The following is a 24,984-nucleotide window of genomic DNA, read 5'->3' as shown; positions in this document are numbered from 1 at the left end:
GTGTCCCCTGCAGTTGCAGAACTCTCACTTCATGGTTCACACCCACATTTAGCATTTGATCTCTGGGTCACTTCACCTTGGAAAGGCTCATGCCCCCTGGGATCCATTCAGTACTGGAATCCTGGCACATGCCCTCCTTTCAGAACTCCTGTGCTCTCCAGGAAACTCCTGATTCCTTCCTGAAAACCACCCCCCTGTAATCAGACCTATCACAGCCTGTAGAACCAACAGCATGTTAGTTTGAGTCCATTCATCATCTACGTGAGTGCTGGCCTCTTACAAGGGATATCCAAGCCACACCTCAGTCCATGGAGAACATGGGACCCTGCTCTCATCCTACTGCACCCATGGGAAAACAAGCATAGCAACAGTTTCTTTTGAGTCTGTTCCTTGGGCTTGTTCTTGAGAGAATCTCTGGCAAAAGACTTAATTATGATACGAGTGATATGCAGAAGACAACAGGCAGTACATGGGACCTGAAAAACACCTAGTCAGCAGTTTCCACACAGCATCCTTGAGCTCCTGGTTCCTCATGCTGTAGATGAGGGCATTCACTGCTGGAGGCACCACCGAGTACAAGCAAGCCACCACCAAGTCCAGGGATAGGGAGGAGATATATGTGGGCTTTAGGTAGGCAAACATGCCAGTGCTGATGAACAGGGAGACCACGGCCAGGTGAGGGAGGCAGGTGGAAAAGGCTTTGTGCCGTCCCTGCTGCGAGGGGATCTTCAACACAGCCCTGAAGATCTGCACATAAGACACCACAATGAACACAAAACACACAAAGAATAAACAGGCACTAAGAACAATAAGATCAGATTCCCTCAGGAAGTTTTCTGGGCTAGAGAGCTTCAGGATCTGTGGAATGTCACAGAAGAACTGGTCCAGGGTATTGCTCTTGCAGAGAGGTATAAAAAATGTATTGGTTGTGTGCAGCACAGCATAGAGAAACCCACCACCCCAGGCAGCTGCTGCCATGTGGACACAAGCTCTGCTGCCCAGGAGGGTCCTGTAGTGCAGGGGGAGGCAGATGGCAACGTAGCGGTCATAGGCCATGACAGTGAGAAGGGAAAACTCTGCTGATACCAGAAAGTAAAAGAAAAAGATCTGTGAAGCACAGGCTGTGTAGGATATGGCCGTGGTTCCCCAGAGGGAATTGACCATGGCTTTAGGGACAGTGGTGGAGATGAATCCAAGGTCGAGGAGGGAGAGGTTGAGGAGGAAGAAGTACATAGGTGTGTGGAGGTGGTGGTCACAGGCTATGGTGATGATGATGAGGCCATTGCCCATCAGGGCAGCCAGGTAGATGCCCAGGAAAAGCCAGAAGTGCAGGAGCTGCAGCTCCCGTGTGTCTGCAAATGCCAGGAGGAGGAACTCAGTGATGCAGCTGCTGTTGGACATTATCTGGTTCTTTGCATGGGGGCATTGTCCTAAAAAGGAGAAGGCAGAGAAAGATTAGGACAGACATTTTTAATACACATCCCAGCCCAATCTAACCCCCAAAGCATTTCCTCTCTTTGCTCTGTGCTGGCTGAGAGTGCTTTAAGGAGCAGGACCTCTTCCAGTGTGCTGCCACAGAATCAGCTCTGTCCTGTTGCACTGAGCAAATGGGAACGGGTGCTTCACACCTCCGATATTACAAGAAGATCACAAGAGTCACAAGGTTGGAAGAGACCTTTGAAGATCATCGAGTCCAACCATTCCCATACTGTGCTAAACCATATCCCTAAGTACCTCATCAACCCTTTTTTTGAACACATCCTGGGAAGGTGACTCAGCCCCCTCCTGGGCAGCCTGTTCCAGACCCTGAAAACTCCTTCAGTAAAACAATTTTTTTCTAATATCTAATCTAAACCTGCCCTGGCACAGATTCATGCCATTGCCCCTTGTGCTATCTCCTGTCACCTGGCTGAAAAGACCATTGCCCACCTCTCTACAACCTCCCTTCAGGTAGTTGTAGGTGGTGAGAAGGTCTCCCCTCAGCCTCCTCTTCTCCAGGCTAAACATCCCCAGCTGCGTCTGCCATTCCTCACAGGATTTGGCCTCCAGCCCCTTCACCAGCCTGGTTGCCCTTCTCTGCACTTGCTCAAGGACCTCAATGTCCTTCTTATGGTGGAGAACCCAGGACTGCACACTTAAGAAAGGATTTCATACACGATTCACCCTTAATAGAAAATTTCAGATTCCATTGATTGGAAGAGTGGAAGAGATTCTCAGCATGTCTTTATGAGGACTTTCTCATACAGTGTTTCTTTCTGTCCACCATCACATCATGCCAGTCCTATTTTTAGAGGTAGAAAACCTCTGAAAAGGTGTGTAGCAGCCAGGCAAAAGGGCTCAGCAAGCTGGGGCTCAGTGCAGAGACAGGAGAGTTGCCATGCCCATCGGTCTCATTCCCAACTGCCCTGTGCTTTCCCTTCTTCTTCCTCGATGATGACTGTGCACATAAAATCACTCTTTAAAGAAAATGTAACTTTACCCTGATGGAAGCAGGGGAATTCTGTTTCAAAGGATAGATCTATGAACTCTTTTTTTTTGTCCAGCACAGAGGTGGAGTTGTGATGGAGAGGGCAGGAAACAATCCCTCTCAGAAACAAGCAAGGGAACCTGAGAGGAGACTGGGAACCCACAAGACATGGCTCAGCACTCTTTTAGGCACTAAAGGAGAGTGATGCCTTTAAAGGGGGGCAGCATTAAATCCCAGTGGGATGGAAAAAGCAGAAAGACAGGTCTCTTGAAGATGAGATGTCTTAATTGGACAGCCAGCTTATTGCCCAGCAGACATCCACAGTGCAGGACCAAAAGACAACTGCCTGAATTAATCCTGTCTGAGTTTTGTCAGAAGTTTCCTCTCACTCCCTGCCCATGGCTCTGCTGCTTGGAGCTCTGTTTGCCAGGAAGGGTTTCTCCTTCCCCACATCTCCTCCCTGTGCTTGCTGACAGACCCCCATCCCACCTTCTGAGTACTCAGGTCTGTCCTGCAGACACCTCCTGAGCACCACACACTGCCCAGGGGCACCTCTCTGTTGGAGAGTTCAAATAAACCCTGAAGAGACCACAGAGGTGATGACAATGCTGTCTGTAGGCTGAGGTAGGTGTTGTGACTCTTGGGTTCTTTGAAAAACCTGCTCATCACTCAATGTAATGTCCATCATCTCCTGTGCAGACCTGACAGCTCCATCTACCATTCAAGTCTGAAAGGGAAAGCACTGACCCCGGAAAGCACCTTTGTCCCAAGTAGCCCCTACCTTGATAGTGCCTGTGAAATGTCCCAGGGGAGACATTTGGACATCTGGAGCTGTAAGCAGCCTGGACACACACAGCACCGCTATCGATAGCAGAAGGACCCTGGCCTGGCCTAGGAGGGAGTTACTCCTTCCACCTACAGCTTCTCCCTACAGCCCCATGGGGAGCTCCCTGGGCAGACTGACTGCTGACCCTGGAAGGCAGCAGAGTACCTGCCCCAGCACACAGCCCCTGGGGTGCAGGGACCCTCCTCTGAAGCAACAGCCCTTGGTACCTCCAGCTGCACACTGTGGCTTCACAGCTCTTCAGAAATTGCCTTTAAAAAGCCCTCTCCTTACAGATCCCTTGGGCTGTGCCAGCTTTAGGAGATGTCTCCAGGACTCACACCTGCACTGCCCTGCACCCTGAGACTTACTGTGTCAGAGGCTGTAAAGCTTCCTCTTCTGTTGAGCTCTCAGTCATCCTCCCAGTCCTGACAGCCTTTAAGGTCTTATTCTGCCTTGCTCATCTCCCTGAGGTACCCTGGCAGTGACCTTCTCCTTGCTGCTCTTTGCAGAAGAGCTGCTCCTTGGCAGAGCTGTCTGCAGAGCAGCCTGCTGCCAAGAGCTCCTTCCATCCGAGGAGCCTGGAGCAGCTCAGCAGCAGAGGATCAGCCCAAGGCATGTTAATGACCCCTCTGGTGGGTTTGAGGCTGAGTCCATGAACCCTGAGGGGGAACTGATGAAACTTCAGTAGGAATTAAAGTCATGCAGACTCCAACGTCTCTTGGAGCAGTAATGGGTACCCTGAGGGCCATCACTGACAGAGCAACACTGGGGCTGGTTAGAGTGGGAGACAGGAAGCCATGATGACAGGTAGGCAAAGGCAATGTCAAGGTGGCTCTGACGCTGGGTAACCCTGCCCCCAGCCCCTGGGAAGGGCTGTCCTGTCCCACCCGCAGAGCTCAGGGCTCTTCCTCAGATCCAGCCTCAACTACAAAGGTTTCTCTTCGTTCCATTCTTTCCTTCTCGTGCTGTTTCCCAACATTGAGTAAAATGTCACCACCTCTGAAACCACACTCCATCCATCTCCAGATGAGCTGGGTGGCCATGCTTTTTGAGGTGCAGACAAGTATGCTGGTAGCCTTGTTCATGATGAGTGTGCACCACTGGTGTGTGTGGTCCTTCTCCGAGGTGTTACTGCTCAGCTGGTCAGGTGAAGGCCTGCCTTGAGGAATGAGGTTCTTCTTCCTTCTTCAGCAGGACTGGCCATTTCTCCTTGTGACCTTCCAGAGGTTTGTGTTGGCCAGAATGGAATAGTTTCTCAGGTTTCCCTGGAGTGAATCTCCATTTGGTCAGCTGTTTCAAATAGTTTCCTCTGATGGTGGTGTCTGTCACCAGCCAACAGCATGAGGAGTTTGTAGAATCATAGGATCATTAAGGTTGGAAAAGACCTTCAAGATACCATCAAGTCCCCCGGTCAGACCTGCCCCAACACAACCAGTAAACTATCTCCCAAAACTCCACGTCTACCTGTTTGTTGAACAGCCCCAGGTACCTCGATTCCCCCACCTAACTGGGCAGCCTCTTCAAGTGCTTCACCACTCTTTAGGTGAAGACATTTTTCCTAATACCCAACCTGAACCTCCCCTGGATTAACTTGAGACCACTTCCTCTTGTCCTGTCACTAGGTTTTAGGGAGAAGAGGCCAGTACCCACCTCACTACAACCTCTGATCAGGTAGCTGTAGAGAGCAAGAACGTCTCCCCTCAGCCTCCTCTTCTCCAGGCTGAAGAGCCCTACCTCCTCAGCCTCTCCTCATAAGACCTGCTCTCCTGACTCCTAATCAGCTTATTTTCCTTTCTCTGCACCCTCTCCAGCACCTCGATGTCCTTCCTATACTGTGGTGCTGAAAACGGCACACAGTACTCAAGGTGAGACCTCACAAAGGTGGCGATAGGGGTAAGATCACCTCCCTGGACCCACTGGTCACACTGTTGCTGATACAAGCCAGGATGCTGTTGGCTTTCTTGTCCACCTGGGCACACTGCTGGCTCCTTTTCAGCCAGATTTCAACCAACAGCCCCAGGTCTTTCTCTGCCAGGCAGCTTCCTAGCCACTCTTCCCCAAGCCTGCAGTACTGCACAGGGTTGTTATGTTCCAAGTTCAGGACCCTGCACCACTTGGCCTTGTTGAAGCTCATCCCAATGATCTCAGCCCATTGATCCAGCCTGTCCAGATCCCTCTGAAGAGCCTCCCTCCCCTCAGGCTGATTGGCACTTCCTCCCAGCTTAGTGTCATCTGCAAACTTACTGAGAGAACATTTGATCCCTTCATCCAGGTCACTGATGAAGACATTGAACAGAACCAGACCCAGGACTGAGCCCTGGGGAACACCATTTGTGACCAGTCTCCAGCTGGATTTGGCTCCATTTACCACAACTCTTTGGGCCTGGCTATCCCACCAGCTTTTTACATAGACTGTGTCTGTCCAGGCTGGTGGTAGCCAGTTTCTCAAGCAGAATATATTATATTACCTCTCTTGCAGTAAGTTCATTGAGCAATGGCAATCGTGACCTTTCACCTCTGTCACTCTAATAAACATTCTATTAGCCTTGTGAGGTACTGGAAATATACCTTAACAATCACCAACTGAACCATCCCCCCCTTTTTCCTCTCAACTACCAAATCTCATTCCTACCACACCACCTCACCACCACCCATCAGTCTTAAAGTGGCTTGTGCCAAGGACCTAATGACTGTGCAAGGAGCCACCCTGAAAACATCAGGAGAGCATTCCTTCCACATCCCACCTGAAATATATCAGGAGAGATATCAGGAGCCATTCACACACCAGGAGCCATTCACACATCAGGAACCATTTGCACACTGGGCCTTCCTGAAGAGCTGACCAGGCAGGAGCAAGCAGATAATCTGTGTGGGTGTTTGTTGTGTCACAGGTTCCTGAGTAGCTGATAGGAGAGACAAAAGTCCAAAGTCTGGAAGGTTGTGAGATCATTTCTGCCTGAATGCATGAGAGGCCAGGAAAGGGCCTATTGGCTGTCTGGGTTCTCAGGAAATCTCATTAGCCTGAGTAGCTAATAGGCCAGGAGCGCAATTATAGGTAGTGTAGGAGCTTCTGAGGCTACTGGCGCCTGAGTGGATAATAGGCCAGGAACTGGCCGGTGTTTAGGAAATGTCCTTGTGATGTCAGGTCTGCCTCAGTACTAGACAAGCCAGGAATGGGGACATGGCAGTGGTAGATGCTGTGACATCACCTTTGCCTGAGGGGTGGATTAGCCAGGAGTGTGCATATTGCTTGTGTATGACATTGTGATTTCATTGGTGCTGGAGTAGCTGTGATGCCAAGAGAAGGCATATGGCTTGTGGGGGCCCTTCTGATGTCATCAAAAGCAGAGTTAGGCCTCACCCAAATATGGCTTTTAGGAAGAACCATCATCACCAGAAGCCTGCACACAGCACACACCCGTGGGACACAGTGACTTGTGAGTGAGGTCACCATCCCGTGAACTGAGGAGCAGAGAGCGGTGGCAGCAGGAGGGTGTGAGGTCACATCGCCAAGGGCAGCCCGTGGCCATGGGCCCGGTGCAGAGCAGCCCTGTGCATCAGAGGGGCATCACAGGGCTCAGGAGCTGCAGCCCTGGCTGGAGCAGTGGGGCTGGGGCTGTCTCAGGGCACTGCAGGGATGTGCCTGGGCACGGTGACAGCAGGAAACCACAGGCTGCTGCCCGGGGGGAGCAGGGCGAGCGCTGCGAGGCCACGTGGGCTGTGGTTTGTGCACCTGCAGGCTCCAGCTCCCGCTCTGCCCTGGGGGGAATAACGGCCCCTGGGTGACACGCTGAGAGCCAGGGACACGGCTGAGCCCCTGGGCTGCATGTCTGCTGCTAGGGCAGGGACATGTCCCAGCTCAGGCTCCTGCAAGGGACCCACCGTGGGGCTCTGCGGGGAGGAAGGGGCCAGCCAGCACTCCTGGGGTGGAGCTCTGCCCCTGGCCAAGGGCTTTTCCCAGCTGCTGCTCCCAGCACAGCGGGGCTGGAGCAGGAGCAGGGGCTCTTTCCCTTCCAGCCTGACACAGACCCGGAGCAGTCCCAGCTCTGTGGCTCCCACGGCTTGGCGGTGCCTGGCCATTCTTGGCCTTGGGTTCTTGGATGAGCCCAGCAGAGGAGATGCTCATTGCTCCCAGTGCCCCCAGCAAGGACCGAGCGGGGACAGACCCATTTCTCCTCCACACCCAGCTTGTCCCATGACCATCCCCTGCCACAGTGACCGTGACATGCGCAGCGGGACCTCTGTGTCCCTCATATATGGTCATGAACGGAGCTGGAGGAGTTCATTGGAGGGCTGGGCCGTGTTGGAGGGGAGATACCTCCCGATAACGACTAAAAAGGGGCTGCTGCTTTGATTGGCTCCTCATGCAGCTGGGTCTGCATCTACAGAGATATAGTACCCTTTCATCACTGTCGTCTCTGTGGGTCCCCAGGATCTGTGACAGGGAGTGTGGTGCTGCAGGGCTGTGCCAGCAGGGCAGGAGTTTAAGGCTGGGAATGGAGGGTCTCCTGTCCCCTCGGGTGCTGTGGCTGCTAATCTGGGTTCGTCTGTGCAGGGGTAAGTGCAGCATCCTTGACCCACAGAGAGGGTCAGCGGGCACTAGTGGGAATATCGAGGTAACTCTGAGAATGGGGTGTCTTTGGAGGTGCCACTGAGATGAGAGGCAGACAGTGCTCAAGTCAACTGAACTTGTGCCTTTCCCTGTGGGTCGGGGCACAGGGCTGTTGCAGGGGGGATCTGGGTTTGTGGGGAGATTGTGCCCTGTGAAGATCCAGGCACAGTGTATGGGTGGGAAGGGGAAGATGGTGGTTGAGTTTGGAGGAGGTGCTGCTGGCTGTGGGGTTGTGAATAACCCGGTGGGGTTAGAGCTGAGCACCTCCAGCATGGTGAAAGCCTTGGGGACAAATGTGAGCCTGACACTGCCCTGAGGACAGCATGAAAGAGTACCTCTGGAGGTTTCTGGGAAGGAGGAACCTCCAGACCTGTGGTTTGGACGCTGTGCTGGAAGAGTGGAGGTGAAACAACAGGGACAGTGGGGGACCGTGTGTCATTATTTTTGGGACAAGACTGATGCTGCAGTGGTTTGCAAGCAGCTGCATTGTGGGGATGCTGTTGAACCTCATTGGTCTGCACACTTTGGGCCAGGATCTGGCCCCATTTGGATGGCTGGTGTTGAGTGTCGTGGCGCTGAGTCTGCCCTGTCTGAGTGCAGAAACACAGAAGAGTTTCGACGGATTTGTGATCACAGCTTGGATGCTGGAGTGACATGTTCAGGTAAGGATGCAGCCCATTCCCCACTTTTGTGTCCAGGATGGGGGAAGGGACCTGGCTGTGTCCTCAGGGCAACAAGGGGGTACTGGAGAAGGGCCCAGTGTTGCCAGTCACACTGCTGAGCTGGGATTCTCATTCTTGGTACCCTGGTCCCTAAGGAAAGCCCAGCAGGAACCTGAAACAGGCTGATCCCTGCTGTAGCTCAGCCCACCCTCTGTGGGTGCCTAAAGCAGGGAGATGGGTGCTGTGCACACCTGCAGTCCGCTCTTGCCCTGGATGAGGACCCCTCCCTGGGTGGGTGCTGGAGCCGGGGGCTGGTGCAGACAGTGGCTGTGGGTACACCCACACTGCAGAACCCTCTGGGACTGGGGGGCATTTCTGGCATCTCCAAGGGGTTTCTGGGCCTGGTCATGAGCTCGATGGTGCAGAGCAGGCTGCCACAGCCGACAGCACCTGGGCCCATCACCTTGGGTCCATCACCAATGGGTCCTTCAGGGTCTGGGGCCCGTGCCCAGCAGCCCAGGGTCTCCAGAAGAGCAGCAGTTTGACTGAGTGGTGCCTGTGGCTGTGGCTGTGTGAGAACAGCCAGCCCCCAGTGCTGTGCTGATTTCTGGAGAGCAGGGAGGGACTCTGGTGTGTTTGTGCCATCAGCACCCACTGGGAGCTGCTGGGATAGTTGAGACTCTTTGCCTGTAGCCAGCTGAGAGATGGGGTGAGACATGCTCAGGACGTTGCCAGAGGGCTCTGGGAACTCACAGGGGTCTTTGCTTGCTCCAGGGTTTGTGCGGCTGGTTGGAGGGGGCAGCCCCTGCTCAGGACGAGTGGAGATCCATGATGAGAACCAGTGGAAAACTGTCTGTGACTCAGACTTTGGTCCCAAAGCTGCTGACGTGGTCTGTGAAGAGCTGCAGTGTGGGGTAGCCCTGTCCATCCCTGGGGCAGCTCATTTTGGAGAAGGTGTTGGTTCCATCTGGGACAAAGAGCTGCAGTGTTTGGGGAATGAATCCTCTCTGGTTTTCTGTCCCACAGGGTCCCCCAGGGACCCACCTTGCACCCACGCCAACGATGCCAGTGTCACCTGCACAAGTAAGGACTCAGGGTGGGGTGTTGAATGCTGAGGATGAGCTGGGGGGAGGGAGCAGGATGGGGACAGGACACACAACTGGGTTTGAAGGCAGGAGGGGTGATGTTTTCTGCAGCCCTAAGAGAATGCAGAAGGAGGAGAAGGGAAGGCTGTCCATCTGGCCAGCCTGTCATCTGGTCATTGACACAGGTGAAGAGCACCAATGCCCCTTTTCTCCTCTTCCTCTGTCCCCAGAATACACAGGGTTCAGGCTGGTGAATGGCAGTACAGCTTGTGATGGGCGGGTGGAGGTCCAGGTGCTGGGGACCTGGGGCACCCTCTGTGATTCCCACTGGGACCTCTTGGACGCCCACGTTCTCTGTCGCCACCTCGGCTGCGGGTTTGCTGAGTCTCTTCCTGGAGGAGGGCGTTTTGGGAGAGGCACCGGCCCCACCTGGAGAGAGTCATTCCACTGTGACGGGACTGAAGCCAACCTGAGACACTGCCCAGTGACTGCCCTGGGAGCCTCCCCATGCTCCCACGACAGGGACGCTGCTGTCATTTGCTCAGGTGAGTGCTGGGAAAACAGAGTCTTACCCCCATTTACCCTGGGGTGTGACATGGTCACCCAAAGCAAGGGATCCCATGGTGGATGCAGGGTGAGCTTCTCCCTGGAGAAAAACTCCCTTCACCTGGAGTGATCTGGAGAGCTTGATCTGCTCCATCTGAACGCTCTGAGGTGGGAGAGCTGACACTGAACAGGGTCAGACATCTCTGCCCTCCTGGGAAACTGGCAGGCTCAGAGTCAAACCAGCTCCCAGTCCCTGAACCCAGGGGTGCAGGGGGGCAGAGATGTGTGGGGTTCCCCATGGCTCAGCAGTAGCAATGCTACTCCTGAGGATGAGCAAGTTTTGTCCTACTTCTGCCCATCCCCGTTGTGCCATCTGGTCCTGTGGGAGCTGCTCCTGTGGGAGCTGCTCCATCTGCCTCAACAGGCAGGTTTTGGGTGTTGTCTTGCCCAGGAGAGCTCAAGGACCATGGGCAAACCTGCTCCTAAAGGTCACTGCACAGCCCTGTGGCAGGTAGCAGAGCTCTAAGGCACTGTGAGGTTTCTAGAGCCTGGAGAGACACTGCAGGTCTCTGGGCTCTCTGGTGCAGCTGAGGCTGGGCCATGGCTGCTCTCCCCAGGCTCAGACAGCTCCGGGGCCCTGCGGCTGGTGGGTGGAGGCAGCCGGTGTGACGGGCGAGTGGAGATCTTCCAGCGCGGGACCTGGGCCAGAGTCCTGGATGACCAGTGGGACGTGCAGGAGGCCAGCGTGGTGTGCCGGCAGCTGCGGTGTGGAGAGGCAGAGAGAGCCTACAACCCCCCAAAGCCTGAGAGAGGGACGGGTCCTGTGGGGCTGCGAGGGGTGCGGTGCGCAGGGCATGAGCCCCACCTGACCCTCTGCAACACCTCCCTGCCCGAGAGCGCGCTGGCAGCTGGGATTGCCGAGGACATGGGGGTCGTTTGCTGGGGTGAGTGGCACTGCAGGGACCCCCGGGCTGTGGGCTGGGTGGGTGCCATCCCCTGACAGCAGCTGGGCTTCTTCCTGCTGCAGGGAGCCGTCAGGTGCGGCTGGTGAACGGGCCCGGGCGCTGTGCAGGCAGAGTGGAGATCTACTACCGGGGCAGCTGGGGGAGCGTCTGCGATGACGGCTGGGACCTGCCCGACGCCGCCGTCGTCTGCCAGCAGCTGGGCTGCGGAGGGGCGGTGGAGGCCATTGGCTCTGCTGGCTTCGGGGAAGGCGCCAGGCAGGTCTGGCTGGGCAACGTGAGCTGCTCGGGGGCCGAAGCTGCTCTCTGGGACTTCACGGCAGGGCCCTGGGGGCAGCCCAACTGTGGGCAAAAAGAGGACGCCGGAGTCGTCTGCTCAGGTCTGTGCTGGGAGCTGTGCTGGGAGCCCAGGGACAGGGGTGGTCGGGACAAGGGGAGAGCCGGCAATGGCCGAGGCTGTTCCTGGCTGCTGCTGAGCACCTGCCCAAGCCCATGGTGGGGACACCCACGCACAGGTCCTCTCTGTCCCACATGGCGTCTCTGAGGAGTTTTCCCCAAGGGTTAGTGGGGAGGAGAGGGTTGTCTGTCTGTAAGGGGCTGCCAGGGGGGCTGTCTGGCCATGCATTTTACTTGACTGGGGGCTTCAGGGGCACCCCTGATCCTACAGCCCTGCACCATGCTGTTCCCTTTGGTCTCTCTCCTCACAGAGTTTGTGGCCCTGAGGCTGGAGAAGAATGACAGCTGCTCAGGGCGCCTGCAGGTTTTCTATAATGGGACCTGGGGCAGCGTTTGCTCCAACTCAATGACTCTCCAAACGGTGTCTCTGGCATGCAAGGAGCTGGGCTGCGGGGAAGCAGTATCCTTGGATCCATTCCTCACTTATGGAACACTGCCTGGCCCTGCCTGGGTGGATCGTGTGGAGTGTGGGAAGAGTCACAGCTCCTTCTGGCACTGTCCCTCCACTCCCTGGCACCCACAGTCCTGCACTGACCTGCGCGATGAGACGCACATCACCTGCAAGGGTAACTCTGAGCCACCCGGGCACCAGCATCCCCAGATTCTGCTCCCTTTTCGGCACTGTCAGACACAGACAGAGCCCACAGGGGTTTTTCCTTTCTATGCCAGACCCTTCTGCTGCTGGTGGTGGCACAAAGGAGCCTTCAGCTCTCAGACCCCCACATTCAGCAGCAGTGGGCAGCCAGGCTGCCAGCAGAGCCTGGGAGAGGCAGAGGTGTCTGCAGGAGAGGTCTCAACAGAGACCCATCAGGGCTCCAAACAGTGTCCCCCATGCTGCCCTCTGTGAACCAGGCTCCCTTGGGGGCTGAGCAGTCAGGGTCCCCCACATTGCCGGGTGTGTCCCCTGAGTGACCGCGGTTCAGCTGCTCCCTTGAGCAAGGTGACTCAGGGATGCACAGGCAGAACTCAGCCCCGCTTTCTGCCACACGACCCCCCTGCTGCAGCCCCTCACCACGGCATTTCCTTCTACAGGCGGAGAGACAAGAACGGCCCCAGCCCTGGATCCCACGTGCCCAAACTCCACGAGCTGCACAGGTAGCTGCTCCTCTGCAGGCCTCTCTCCCCTGGCAGGGCTCTGCCTGCTGCCCTGGTGCCCTGAGGAGTCTCTGCCATCTCCAGACAGGGAGAAGATCCGTGCGGTGGGAGGCGAGAGCGGGTGCTTGGGCAGAGTGGAGGCCTGGCACCGCGGCTCCTGGGGGACAGTGTGCGACGACTCCTGGGACATGCTGGACGCGGCGGTGGCGTGCCGGCAGCTGGGCTGTGGCCCCGCAGTGTCTGCCCTGGGCAAGGCGGCGTTTGGGAAGGGGACGGGCCCCATCTGGCTGGAGCAGGTGGAGTGCCGGGGCACAGAGGCGTCTCTGCAGCACTGCTGGGCCCGGCCCGGGGACAGCGGCGCCTGCCAGCATAAGGAGGACGCTGCCGTGAACTGCTCGGGTGAGCATCTCCCGGAGGCTGCACTGTCCTGCCCGTGGCCCCGAGCAGGGCCCTGGGCTCCTGCCTGGCCACCCCTGAAGGAGCAGCCCCACAGGCGGGCCAGTGTGGGTGGGATGTGCCAGGGATGTCTGCACACGTGCACACACCCCCGGGGTGTCTGAGAGGAGGCTCCCCGGGAGCTGCACACCCAGCCTCTCAGCACAGCTCTCCTTTTCCTCCTCTGCAGCTGTTTTTCAGGGTTCTATACTGGTTTGAGGGGTGCTATACTGGTTTTGGGCTTTTTGTACTGGTCTCGGGGGTACATTCTGGTTTTCAGGGGGATCTATACTGGTTTGAGGAGATTCTGTACGGATTTTATTGGGGGTTCATATTGGTTTGAGGGGGTTCTGTACTGGTTTGGAGTTCTATACTGGTTTGGGAGATTCTATACTGATTTTGGCGGTCCATACTGGTTTAGGGGAATTCATACTGGTTTGTGAGGTTTTATACTGGTCTTGGGAGTTCTATACTGCTTTCTTGGGTTTCATACATGTTTTGGGGGTTTTACTGGTTTTAGGGCGTCTATACTGGGTTTGGGTAGTTCTGTACTGGTTTGGAGGGTTCATACTAGTTTTGGGGGGTATATAATTGTTTTTTGGGGGTTCATACTGGTTTGGGGGTGGGTTCATACTGGTTGGGGGACCTCCATGGCAGCCCCACCAGTATTGCCAGTAACCACCCCACCAGTGTCCCCAGTAGCCAGCCCCTCAGTATTCCCACTACCCACAGTATCCCAGTTAACCCACAGCTCTCCTTCTCCTCCTCTGCAGCTGCACCCAGGATCGCAGCACCACCCCCCCGAGCAGGTAACCTGCCCTGTGTGTCAGCGCTGGCTCTTCCCAGGGCCGGGCTGTGACCCACAGCCAGGGGGAAGGGGCTCCTTGCCAGGGAAGGACTTACCGAGGTGGGATGTCAGTCCCCAGAAGGGTTGGACCTTCCCCATCTCTCACCCCTGGGGTCCCTTACCCCAGTGTCATGGGGTCAGGACTGTGGTGTCACAGCCCCCCACCTGTCCCAGGCCTGGGGCTGCTATTTCTGGCTTCCTGCCTGTGCAGATGCCATCCGGGACCGTCTGACCAGCAGCAGGAGAGAGTCCTTGCTTGTCATCATCTGCATCATCCTGGGAGCCCTTCTCTGCTTGCTCCTGGCCCTCCTGGCTGGGCAAGCGTGCAGCGCCAGGGCTGGGCGCAGAGGTGGGTTTGTTCTCCATGGTCCCGGGTGAAGATGTGTATTGGCAAGGCCAGGGGGGCTGTGGGGTGTCAGTGAGTGGTACAGGCAGAGCTGGGGGACAGGAGTGTGTGCTGCCCACAATCCCATGTGTCACCCCATTGACTGCCTGACCATGGGCAACCAGCAGGAAGGGGGAGAGAGAGTCCAGACGTGGGGGGAGTCAGGGATGGGGCCAGGAGAGAAATGGCATAGCTGGGCTGGGGAGATGGGATAAAGGTGGGATAGATGAGGATGTGACACTGGGAGTGCTTTGGGGAGATGGGGAAGGGACTCTGGGGGTGCGAGATGCTGGGAGAATCATTGGGCAGTACCACCCATCCTTTCAGCATCAGAACCCCTGTCTGCTCCTCCACCCAGCCCTTACATCCCCCCAGCAGGGCAGGGGCTGTGTAACGGATCTATTGTGCAGAGAGTGGATAGCTCCAGGGGAGAGTAAAGGCAGGAGCTGCTCCAAGCTCAGCACCAGGAACAGGATCCAGGGTCCAGAGGGGCACAAGGGCTGTCTCTCAGGGATGGTGAGGGTGTTGCTGCTCCTGACCATCTCCATGGGGACATTGCCCTTCCTGAGGAAGTGGCAGCAGTGACTGAACAGCACAGTGGGACTGTGCTGTGGGGACAGCCCTGGGCTGAGCCAAGGGAACAGGGCTGGGGGAGCAGACCAGGATCCATCCCTTCTCTGCCCATCCCTGAGCCGCATCCCTGAGCCAGCCCTGCCTCTGTCTGCAGCCTCTGAGTGAGCCTGGGAGCCCTTCCCTGAGGCCCTGTACGAAGAGATCGGGTACAGCCCAGTGTGGGAGAAGCAGGCGAGGTTCAGCATGTCAGGTGGGTGTGGGTCCCTCATGGGGGCCATATCTCTAAGGCTCTTTCCCCTGGCCCCCACCTAAGACTGACCCCCTGCAGCCCCCTGGCCCAAGGTCCCTGCAGCACTGGGGCTGTGGGGTTCTGTGGGGAGAGCAGCCAGGTCTTGTTGTTGGAGAAGAGGTTCATCCTCACCAGCTCATCTTGTCCCAGCCAGTGGACAGCCCCTCTCTGTGTGTCCCTACATCCCATTGTCACCTGAGGGGTGAGGGAAGGGGCTGTCCCAAGGCAGCTCTGGGAGCCCCTGTGAGTTGGGGTTTTCCCAGGAGAGCAAGGGAACTCCTGACCCCTCATCCAGTGCAACCCTGGCTTGGTGGGACCCCTGTCCCCAGCAGCACTGAACACAAGCTGGGTCAGGAGAACTCACCCCCATAACACTTCCATCACTCTCTCCAGGCTCCTATTCAGAGGGGTCCCTGAACAAGGTGCAGACCCACTATGAGGACATTGAGGAGGAGGATGGTCCAGGATCAGCACCAGGTAATGGGGGCAGGAAGGGGTGGATCTCTCCTCCCTGCACACTTATGATGGACACCAGTGTCACTGTGAGCAGCAGGGAAGGATATGGGCAGGAGAATCTTCTGGTGCTGCCAAATCCAGTGTCTGAGGCCCATGTCCCTGCCCATTGTCCCTTCCTCTGCTCTGCAGGACGTGTCTTCTCACTGTCAGCATCTTCCCTCCCCTTTCAGACATGCCTGTCTTACCAAGAGGTGACCCAGAAGATGGCTATGATGATGCCATCCTGATGATGCTCCCCTGAAGGGAGCTTATAGGCAGGAGGGGATTCGACTATTTAAAAGAGCAGATAATGGCAGGACAAGGGGGAATGGACTAAAGCTAAAGGAGGGAAGGTTTAGATTAGATATTAGGGGGTAGTTTTTTACAGAAAGAGTGGTGAGGTGCTGGAACAGGCTGCCCAGAGAGGTAGTGGATTCCCCGTCCCTGGAGGTGTTCAAGGCCAGGTTGGATGGGGCGCTGGGCAGCCTTGTGTAGATCCAGGCCTGGAGGTTGGTGTCCCTGCCTGTTACAGGGGGGTTGGAGCTCTATGATCCTTGGGGTCCCTTCCAACCCAGACCATTCTATGATTCTATGATTCTATGATTCTATGATTCTATGATTCTATGATTCTATGATTCTATGATTCTATGCCAGGGAGGTTTCTGAGCCTGGGGAGGATCCTGTGTCTGGGCAAGGAGACTGGGAAATGCCCAGGGCACCAGAGGAGGGAGCAGATCCCAGGGATGCACCTGGAGGTGAGAGGGAAAGACAGTACTGTGGCTTCCTGGGGTGCCAGGTAAATTGCTGTAATATTGAGATTCCACAATCTAGCAATAGACCAACCTGCCCTGGGAGTTTTCCTTGGGGGGGACCCTTGGTGGAAGAGGGAGGTAAATATTTCTCCACTGGTGAGGAGAAGGGAAGAAGGTGATGTACAGGTCAGGACGGGCACCTCGTGGAACGATCACTCAGTGGGCTGTCTTGCTGCTTGCAGGGACACACCTGCACCCCCAGAGAAGTGCTGAGGCCCCTGGAGCTGAGGGAGATGCCTGGTCCCCTCCCCAGGACAGCACAGGCTATGACGATGCTGAAGAGGTGTCTCTGGCACATCCCCCTGAGGACACCAAGGCTGTGACACCAGAGCTCAGTGCACAGCAGTCCCTGAGCCCTGGGCCAGCACAGCCCATCCCGGCCATGCAGCTGGGTGCAGCCAGGAGGGAGGAGAGGTCTGTGCAGCTGGGAGAGCCCTGAGCACCAGGGACCTGTCTCCCTTTTCCCAGGGGCAGCAGAAACAGCCCGGGGTTTGCTCTCTGTTTATTGTCCTGTGGTTACTCTGTGCCTCCCCACTTGTTCCTATTAAAAGCCTTTGGGGTATGAAGGGGTATTTTTTTCCTTCTTAACTCTGTGGGAGGGAACTCCTCCTCCCCCTCCTTCCTCACTGACTCTGGTGTGTCTGGGATCTTTCCTCATGTTTCCCCCCTCCTCCCTTACCCCTGTCCCAGTCTGGCATTTGTGCCCTTTCTAAATCCACCCTCACAGAGCAGCACCCCCTCTGCTGATGTGCTCAGCTGATAGCAGCAGTAGGGCTGCTGCAGGGCTGCCTGGACATGGGGGAACCAGAATGGTGAGCCCAATTTCTCTTCTCACTGGGGCTCCTGCTGCCTCTCTGCTGCCAAAGCCACTGATGTGGAGTCCCACACAGAGTAACATCTCTGCCACTGTCAAGAAACCCAAATGACTCTCTGGAGGGGGAGCGAAAGAGAGAATGCCCTGACACTGAGGGAGTAAAGGGTTGGGGTGAACAGTTGAGGGTTGGGGTGATCGTTGAGTGTTGGGGTGAAAGGGGTTGATGTTGGAGGGAAACGGTCAAAGCCGGAGGCCAATGGCCAAGGGCTGGGTCAACTGGGTCAACTCTTGATCCAACGATCAAAGACCCTGGGATGGGTTTTCTGGGAATGGGCTGGAGATGGTTGGGACGCCCGATACGCATCATCAGTCAAGGACGATGACACGGCCACCGACTACTGTGCCAGAGATGGTGGTGGTGGTGCTGGTGGTGGTCACCACCCCATTGCCATGTCCCCACCTCCTGGCATCTCCCTGGCATCCTGGCACAAAGATCCAGGTCTTGTTCAAGCACAAACCCCAAAACCACTGGAATTTCACCCAAATTCTTCCCGGAATCCCAGCCAGGACTCATCCAGCTTCACCTCCGGTCACTCCAGGATGTTCTCCATGTCTAAGGAACCAGGAATTCCCCCAAATCCTCATATCTCCCCCAAAATCCTCACATTTCCCCCAAAATCCTCTATTTTCCCCCCAAATTCCCTAATTCTCACATTTTCCCCAAAATTCCCTCAAGGGAAGAGACTATTACCAAGACTGTTACCAAGGATGGGTGCCATGATGAGAGGGAAGAATGCTGCCAATCAATGTGATTGATGATGCAACTTCAACGTTATTGTGAGCACACACTTCCTTTGATACTGTTCCTACCACGTGTTATACTTGTCGTATTCTAATTGGCTCTTAGCTAAAGGTTACATTCACATACTCCACCCATCTGCACTCCTGGGAATCATGTCTCTTTCTCAGTCCCAGGAACACTGAATCCTTATCACACCTCCTGCTCCCACATCTTGTGGCCTTGCTGCACGATACACAAGAATACCCTGACCGATTGTTGACCCTTCTGTTCTCACCAACACGGCGTGGGGCCTGGTCTGACTGAGCTACAGAGGCGACTGCTTGAGCAACTGCTCCATAGGCTCATGGCCTTTCCTCTCAAGGCATTCTGCAACACCCAGGAGGCCAGGAAGGACAACGGCATCTTGGCTTGTATCAAAAACAGTGTGGCCAGTAGGTCTGGGGAGGGAATTGTGCCCCTGTGCTCGACATTGGTGAGACTACACCTTGAGTGCTGAGTCCAGTTCTGGGCTCCTCACCATAAGAAGGACATTGAGGTCCTGGAGTGAGTCCAGAGAAGGGTAATGAGGCTGGGGAAGGGGCTGGAGGGCAAATCATATGAGGAACGGCTGAGGGAGCTGGGGGTGTTCAGCCTGGAGAAGAGGAGGCTGAGGGGAGACCTTCTCACCACCTACACTGACCTGACAGGAGGGTGCAGAGAGGTGGGTGATGGTCTCTTCAGCCAGGGGACAGGAGATGGGACAAGGGGAAATGGCCTCAAGCTGCACAAGGGCAGGGTCAGATCAGATGTTAGGAAGAAATTTTTTACTGAAGGGGTTGTCAGGGCCTGGAACAGGCTGCCCGGGGAGGGGGTTGAGCCACCTTCCCTCAATGTGTTTAAAAAACAGGTCGATGAGGCACTTAGGGATATGGTATAGCTTAGGATGGGAACAGTTGGACTTGATGATCTTAAAGGTCTTTTCCAACCTTGTGATTCTGTGATTCTTTTTAATGTTTTCAGAAATGACCAGACAACTGGACTAGAGGGTGTCTTAAGTAATTTTGCATGTGACACCAAATTGGGAGGAGCTTTTGACTGTGCTGAGCATGGAGAAGCCTTGCAGAGACCTGGACAGGTCAGGGAGATGAGCAATCACCAACACCATGGAGTTTAACAAGGGCAAGCACCATATCCTGCATCTGGGAAGGGGCAGCCCTGGCTGCACATACAGACTGGGGGGTCAGAAACTGTAGGGATTTGAGGGTCTTGGTAGACAGCAAGTTGAACACGAGCCAGCAGTGTGCCCAGGCAGCCAGGAGGGCCAAGCGTATCCTGGGTGCATCAAGCATGGCATTGCCAGCCGGTCCAGGGAGGGGATTGTCCCGCTCTACACTGTGCTGGTGCAGCCTCACCTTAAGTGCTGGGTGCAGTTTTGGGCACCACAGTACAAGTGGGACATAAAAATATTGGGAAGTGTCCAGAGGAGGACAATGAGGATGGTGAAGAGTCTGGAGGGGAAGTCTCTTGGGGAGAGGCTGAAGTCCCTTGGTTTGTTCAGCCTGGAGAAAAGGAGGCTGGGGGGAGACCTCATTGCAGTCTCTGGCATCCTGAGGAGGGGGAGAGAAGGAGCAGGCACTGATCTCTCTTTGGTGGCCAGTGATAGAAGCTGAGGGAACAGCAGGAAGCTGTGACAGGGGAGGTTTAGGCTAGATATGAGGGAGAGGTTTTTTACTGAGAAGGAGGTCCGGCACTGGAACAGACACCCCAGGGAAGTGGCCACAGCACTGAGCTTGACCAAGTTCAAGAAGTATCTGGATGATGCACTCAGTCCCGTGCTCTGACTTGGCTGGCCCTGTGTGGAGTCAGGAGTTGGACTTGACAATCTTTATGGGTCCCTTCCAACTCAGAAGTTTCTATGAGTCTATGACTGTTTCTGAAATCACCACTTAGCAGTGGATCTGCACACCAGCACTTGTGGTTGCTCTCTAGATTTCCCTTCCCTTGGACCATTCAGACACCTCTCAACCATCCAGCTGCTGCTCTGAGTTTCAGGGAGTTAAACCCTTGCCTTTCTGGCAGTTGTCTGACTCATTCTGTCTTTAGCCAACTCTTGAGTTGTGGTGATTTCACAGTCTCCTTCCTCACTAGAACATTTCTCACATAGTTAAGCTTTGTGGCAGGTGAACCTCACTGGTGGCAGATTGCACTTGGCATAGGGTGAGGAGTGTTTAATTTAATGGTGAATCTTGTCAGGTTTCTTGTGTTGTTGGGAAAATAACTCCCTCTGTGCTGCCTGTGTGCAGCCAGTTCTCTAAGGAAAGCAGGGGAGCTGGTACAGAGGGGCTGTAATGCCCCACTGTGGAGTGCAGAAGAGAGACCTGATGTAAGGACAAGGGATGCAAGTCCCAATTGTCTGGTGAGAGTCATGGTGGGCTTGTGGAGATGTGCAGCATGGTTCTCCCTACTGCCTCAAGAGACCCTTTCTCAGACCAGTCCAGACCTCCTTAGGAGACCCCCGGATCAACCTCAGTCAGAGGTTGTCACCTCTCCTCTACAGTGAAAATAATAACCTACACCCTTAAAAAGAAATCAATTTTACTCTGAGCTCCCTTTGAAACAGCTTCAATGATCTGTACATCTCTTGAAGACTTGAAGATAATTACATGAAGAGACATAGATCGTTAGGGCTTGGTTTTTACTTTTAATGAGCCCTGGGGTGCATTTGGTGCTGAGTGCTTGAAGCTCAGGTACTGACAGGAAATTACACAAGAAACTCCATGTCAAAAGTAGAAGCCAAAGTACCCTGAAGTATTAATGAGTCCCGCTGAGAGCCATTGCTGGCTGAGCCTCCCCAGGGACTCGTTAGCACAGGTAATTGGAGGCCATGTTTGCTGGTAGGCAAAGGCAATGTTCAAGCAGCTGAAATGCTGAGCAAGCCCTGGGTTGGTTTGATGAAGCAGCAAGGCCAAGCCCTGACCCCCAGCCTTGGGAAGACAGGTCCTGCCCCTCAGCTATTGCTCAGGCTCTTCCTGGGGCAGCGTGGGGTGTGTAACACTGAGGGAAGAACAACAGGGTGTAGAGTTTCTCCTCATTGTGGGTCCAAAGCCCAGCTAGAAATTCATCTGGCCTCCATTTAAAAAAAAGAAAGAGCAGGGAGACCCTCCATCCCCTATCAGATTCAGAAGGAAACATTGTGGAAATATGAGGACAAGGCTGAGGTGCTTTAGTAATAGGAGCAGTTGTACAGAGAGTATCCAATTCCCTGAGCTAGGAGACAGGGACAGGGAGCAGAATGACCCCATAGCAATCCAGAAGGAGATGGTCCTGCTGCACCTCAGAGATGTGCAGTGATCTGTGGGGCTGAATGGGATGCAGCCAAGGGTGCTGAAAGAGCTGGCAAGGGGGGTTCACCAAGCCACTTTCCATAATCCTGGCTGACTGGAGAGTTACCAGCAGACTGGAAATCAGTCAATGTGACCCCCTATATAAGAAGGAACAGGGAGATGATCAGGGAAATTACAGGCCTGATGGTTTGACTTCAGTCCCAGAGAAGCTGATGGAGCAGATCATCTTGAGCAGCCTTAACCAGTTCATGAAGAACCCCCAAGTGTTCGGGCCCAGTCAGCTTGGCTTCATAAGGGCAGGTCCTGTTTGACTCACTGGATCTCCCTCTATGACAGGGTGACCTGCTTCTTGCACAAGGGAACAGCTCTCCATGTTGTCTACCTTGACATTAGCAAGGCCTTGGAGACAGTTTTCCAGAACTTTCTCTTAGAGAAGCTCACTGCTTGTGGCTTGGAAACTGTGGTGGTTCAGCCCCAAACAATGGCTGAGCTCCACATGCTGCTCACTCACTCCCGGAGGAGAAACAGACAGAGGCTCTGTGGGTTGGGATAAGGACAGTTTACTGACAAAAGCACCATAAAAGGGAAACAGTATCAGCCCAAATTGCACTCACACCCAGGTATAGCACAGAGAGTACCTTACAAACACAACAATAGCAGAGTGCTGCACCATGCCATGACCACCCCTCCCCAAACAGCCCCTTTTACAGGGAAATTGTGTCAGTGTCCTGATTTCGGCTGGGATGGAGTTAATTTCTTTTCTAATAGTGGATGGAATGCTGTGTTTCTGAGTTGGGATGAGAGCAGTGCTGATAACACCCTGATGTTTCTGGTTATTGCCAAGCAATCAAGGACTTTTCAGTTGTTCCTGTTTCCCTACTATGGAGAAGGAAGGGGACACAGCCAGGACAGCTGACCCAAACTGGCGAAGGGGGTATTCCATGCCGGCTACATCATGCTCAGCATAAAAGGGGGTCTGGTGGGAGGAGGGGGAGGCAGCTCCAGGACATGCAGTTTTGTGGATGGTCCCGTTTTCAGGACAGCTCTGGTCTGCACGCCTGAGTTGTGTGGTTCGGTGACAAACTCCATTGTGTATCACCAGTTTCATATATTTTGCTACAAAGTCCTGTTACCATTGTTATATCTCTCTTTCTGCTATGGTAGTAAACTATCCTTATCCCAGCCCACAGGGATTTGCTTCCTTGGCTTTGTTTTATTTTTCCCTGTCCCTTCCCTCCCACTCCCGCCCATAACTTCCCCCACCACCACCACCTTTTAAAGAACAAGCAACTGTGTGGTGCTCAGCTCTCAGCTGGGGCAAAACCACATCTACTAAAATCCAAAACAAATATATTCGTAAAACCAAGAAAATTCTTATATTAAAGTTGTGTCAATTGTCTCTTAAGCTACATCTCCATCAATCTATTCAGCATGATTATATTTCATTGAATCAAAAGGGACAGAAATACAATGAAGAAGATGATACGTTGGTTGTTTAGAATCATCCAGTTGTCAGTTTCCACACAGCCTCCTTGAGCTCCTGGTTCCTCACGCTGTAGATGAGGGGGTTCACTGCTCATGGAACCACCATGTAAAGAAATACCTCTACCAAGTTAAGTGGTCTGTGGAGACTGGACAAGGGGCAATGGCTTCAAGTTGGAGCACAGGAAGTTCCACACCACAATGCAGAAGAAATTTTCACAGCAAGGGTGACAGAGCCCTGGGACAGGCTGCCAAGTGGGGTTGTGGAATCTCCTTCTCTGGAGATATTCAAGACCTGTCTGGACACCGACCTGTGCGATCTGTCCTAGGGAGCTGCTTTGACAGGGGGTTGGACTGGATGATCTCCCCAGGTCCCTTCCAACCCCAATTCTGTGAATCAGTGAATCTGTAAATAGGGAGGAGATTGAGGGGCTCTTCTGGAGAGCATACATGTCAGTTCTGACAAACAAGGAGTCCACTCCCAGGTGAGGGAGGCACGTGGAAAAGGCTTTGTGCCATCCCTTCTCCGAGGAGATCCTCAGCACAGCCCTGAAGATCTGCATATAGGACACCACAATGAACACAAGACACCCAAAAGCTAAACAAGCTCTGACCACAGTTTCCCTGAACAAGGCCCTTGAGCAAGAGAGCTTGAGGATCTAGGGGATTTCACAGAAGAACTGGTCAACAGCATTGCCGTGGCAGAGGGGCAGTGAAAATATATTGCCTGTGACAATATATTTAATAAGGAAATAAAAATTATCTGTTGCTTTTTGCTGTCAGAGAAAGGAGAGAGAATCTATAAGGAACTTTGCAGACAAAAAGATCACTGATGTAGGGGAAGGTCCTCCCAGCCCCACAGCAGAGATTCCCTTGCAGCCCATGCAGAAGAGAATGGTAAATGAGGCTGTTCCCCCTCAGCCCATGCTGGATGATGTGGAACAGTGATTCTACATGCAGCCTGTAGACATCGCCATGACCAGGCAGGTGCAGACACCTGAAGGAGGCTGTGACCTCCTAGGAAGCCTGTGCTGGAGCAGGTTTGCTGGCAGGGCTGTGGAGGACCCAGGCTGGAGCAGCCTGTTGCTGAAGGACGGCACCCCATTCAAGTGACCCAGCCTGGAGCAGTTGGTGATGATCTGAAGCCATGTGGGAAGAACTTGGAGGGGTTCATGCAGGACTGTCTCCTGTGGGTGGGACCCAATGCTGGAGCACGGGGAGACTGTGAGGAGTCCTCCCATGAGGGGGAAGGAGCGGCCGAGACAATGTGTGATGAACTGACCCCAATGCCCATTCCCCATCCTCCTGTGCTGCTCAGTTAGAGGAAGGAGAGAATTAGAGAGTAAAGGGGACCCTGGGAAAAACAGGGAGGGATGTGGGTGGGTGTTTTAATTTTATTTTTCTTTCTCATCCCTCTGCTCTCTTTGATTGGGTAACGAATTATATTGGTTTATTGGGAGAAATTCAGGAGAGTGACCACTGCATGATCTCTCCCTGTCCTTATCCTGACCTTTTGTTACATCTTCTCTCCCCTATGCAGCAGAGGAAGGGGAGCGATAGAGCAGCTTTGGTGAGCACCTGGGTCAACTCCCTTCTACAAGAGGATGAAGAGGAAGAAGTACATGGGCATGTGGAGTCAATGGTCATAGGGTACAATAATGATCATTAAACTCTTGCCCAGGAGAGCAGCCAGGTAGATGCCCAGGAAGAGCCAGAAGTGCAGGAGCTGCAGCTCCCATGTGTCTGCAAAGGGCAGGAGGAGGAACCGGCTGATGGAGCTGCTGTTGGGCATCTGCTGACTCTGGGTATGGAAAAGTGTCGCAGAAGTAAAAGACAGGAGTGAGGAGAGATTTATAACAAGGAAAACTACAATCTTCATTTGTCTCACAAACTCCCAGGTGTGCTTGAGGAGCAGAAGCCTCTGGCATGGGCTCCCAAGGAGTCATTCCTGGTCTTCAGTTATGGGTACAGCAAATGGAGGTGACACACAGTTTCCATCTGATGAGGCTCACTCTC

The 24,984-nt window shown here is 54.4% G+C and overlaps 2 protein-coding genes across 2 annotated transcripts; one reads left to right on the top strand and one right to left on the bottom strand.

The window, feature by feature from the left end:
• Window positions 1–426: 426 nt before the first annotated feature.
• LOC311199263 (olfactory receptor 14I1-like) lies at window positions 427–1,401 on the bottom strand (the record flags this gene model as incomplete). Its single annotated transcript, XM_084273323.1, has 1 exon — window positions 427–1,401. The coding sequence occupies one exon, from the start codon at window positions 1,399–1,401 to the stop codon at window positions 427–429; it is 975 nt and encodes a 324-aa protein (XP_084129449.1).
• A 6,388-nt stretch (window positions 1,402–7,789) lies between these two features.
• On the top strand, window positions 7,790–15,997 carry LOC311199262 (scavenger receptor cysteine-rich type 1 protein M130-like; the record flags this gene model as incomplete). The annotated part of the gene is made up of 10 exons (XM_084273322.1): window positions 7,790–7,850; window positions 9,342–9,476; window positions 9,594–9,650; window positions 9,883–10,201; window positions 10,826–11,142; window positions 11,226–11,540; window positions 11,868–12,182; window positions 12,748–13,110; window positions 15,634–15,717; window positions 15,927–15,997. 10 exons carry the CDS (start codon window positions 7,790–7,792, stop codon window positions 15,995–15,997), a joined length of 2,037 nt encoding a protein of 678 aa, XP_084129448.1.
• Between the last annotated feature and the right edge of the window lie 8,987 nt (window positions 15,998–24,984).

The sequence above is a fragment of the Gallinula chloropus genome (genome assembly GCF_964237585.1).
Source record: "Gallinula chloropus genome assembly, chromosome: 19".
Classification (NCBI taxonomy): Eukaryota; Metazoa; Chordata; class Aves; order Gruiformes; family Rallidae; genus Gallinula; species Gallinula chloropus.
This window is presented reverse-complemented; position numbering and strand designations above follow the sequence as displayed.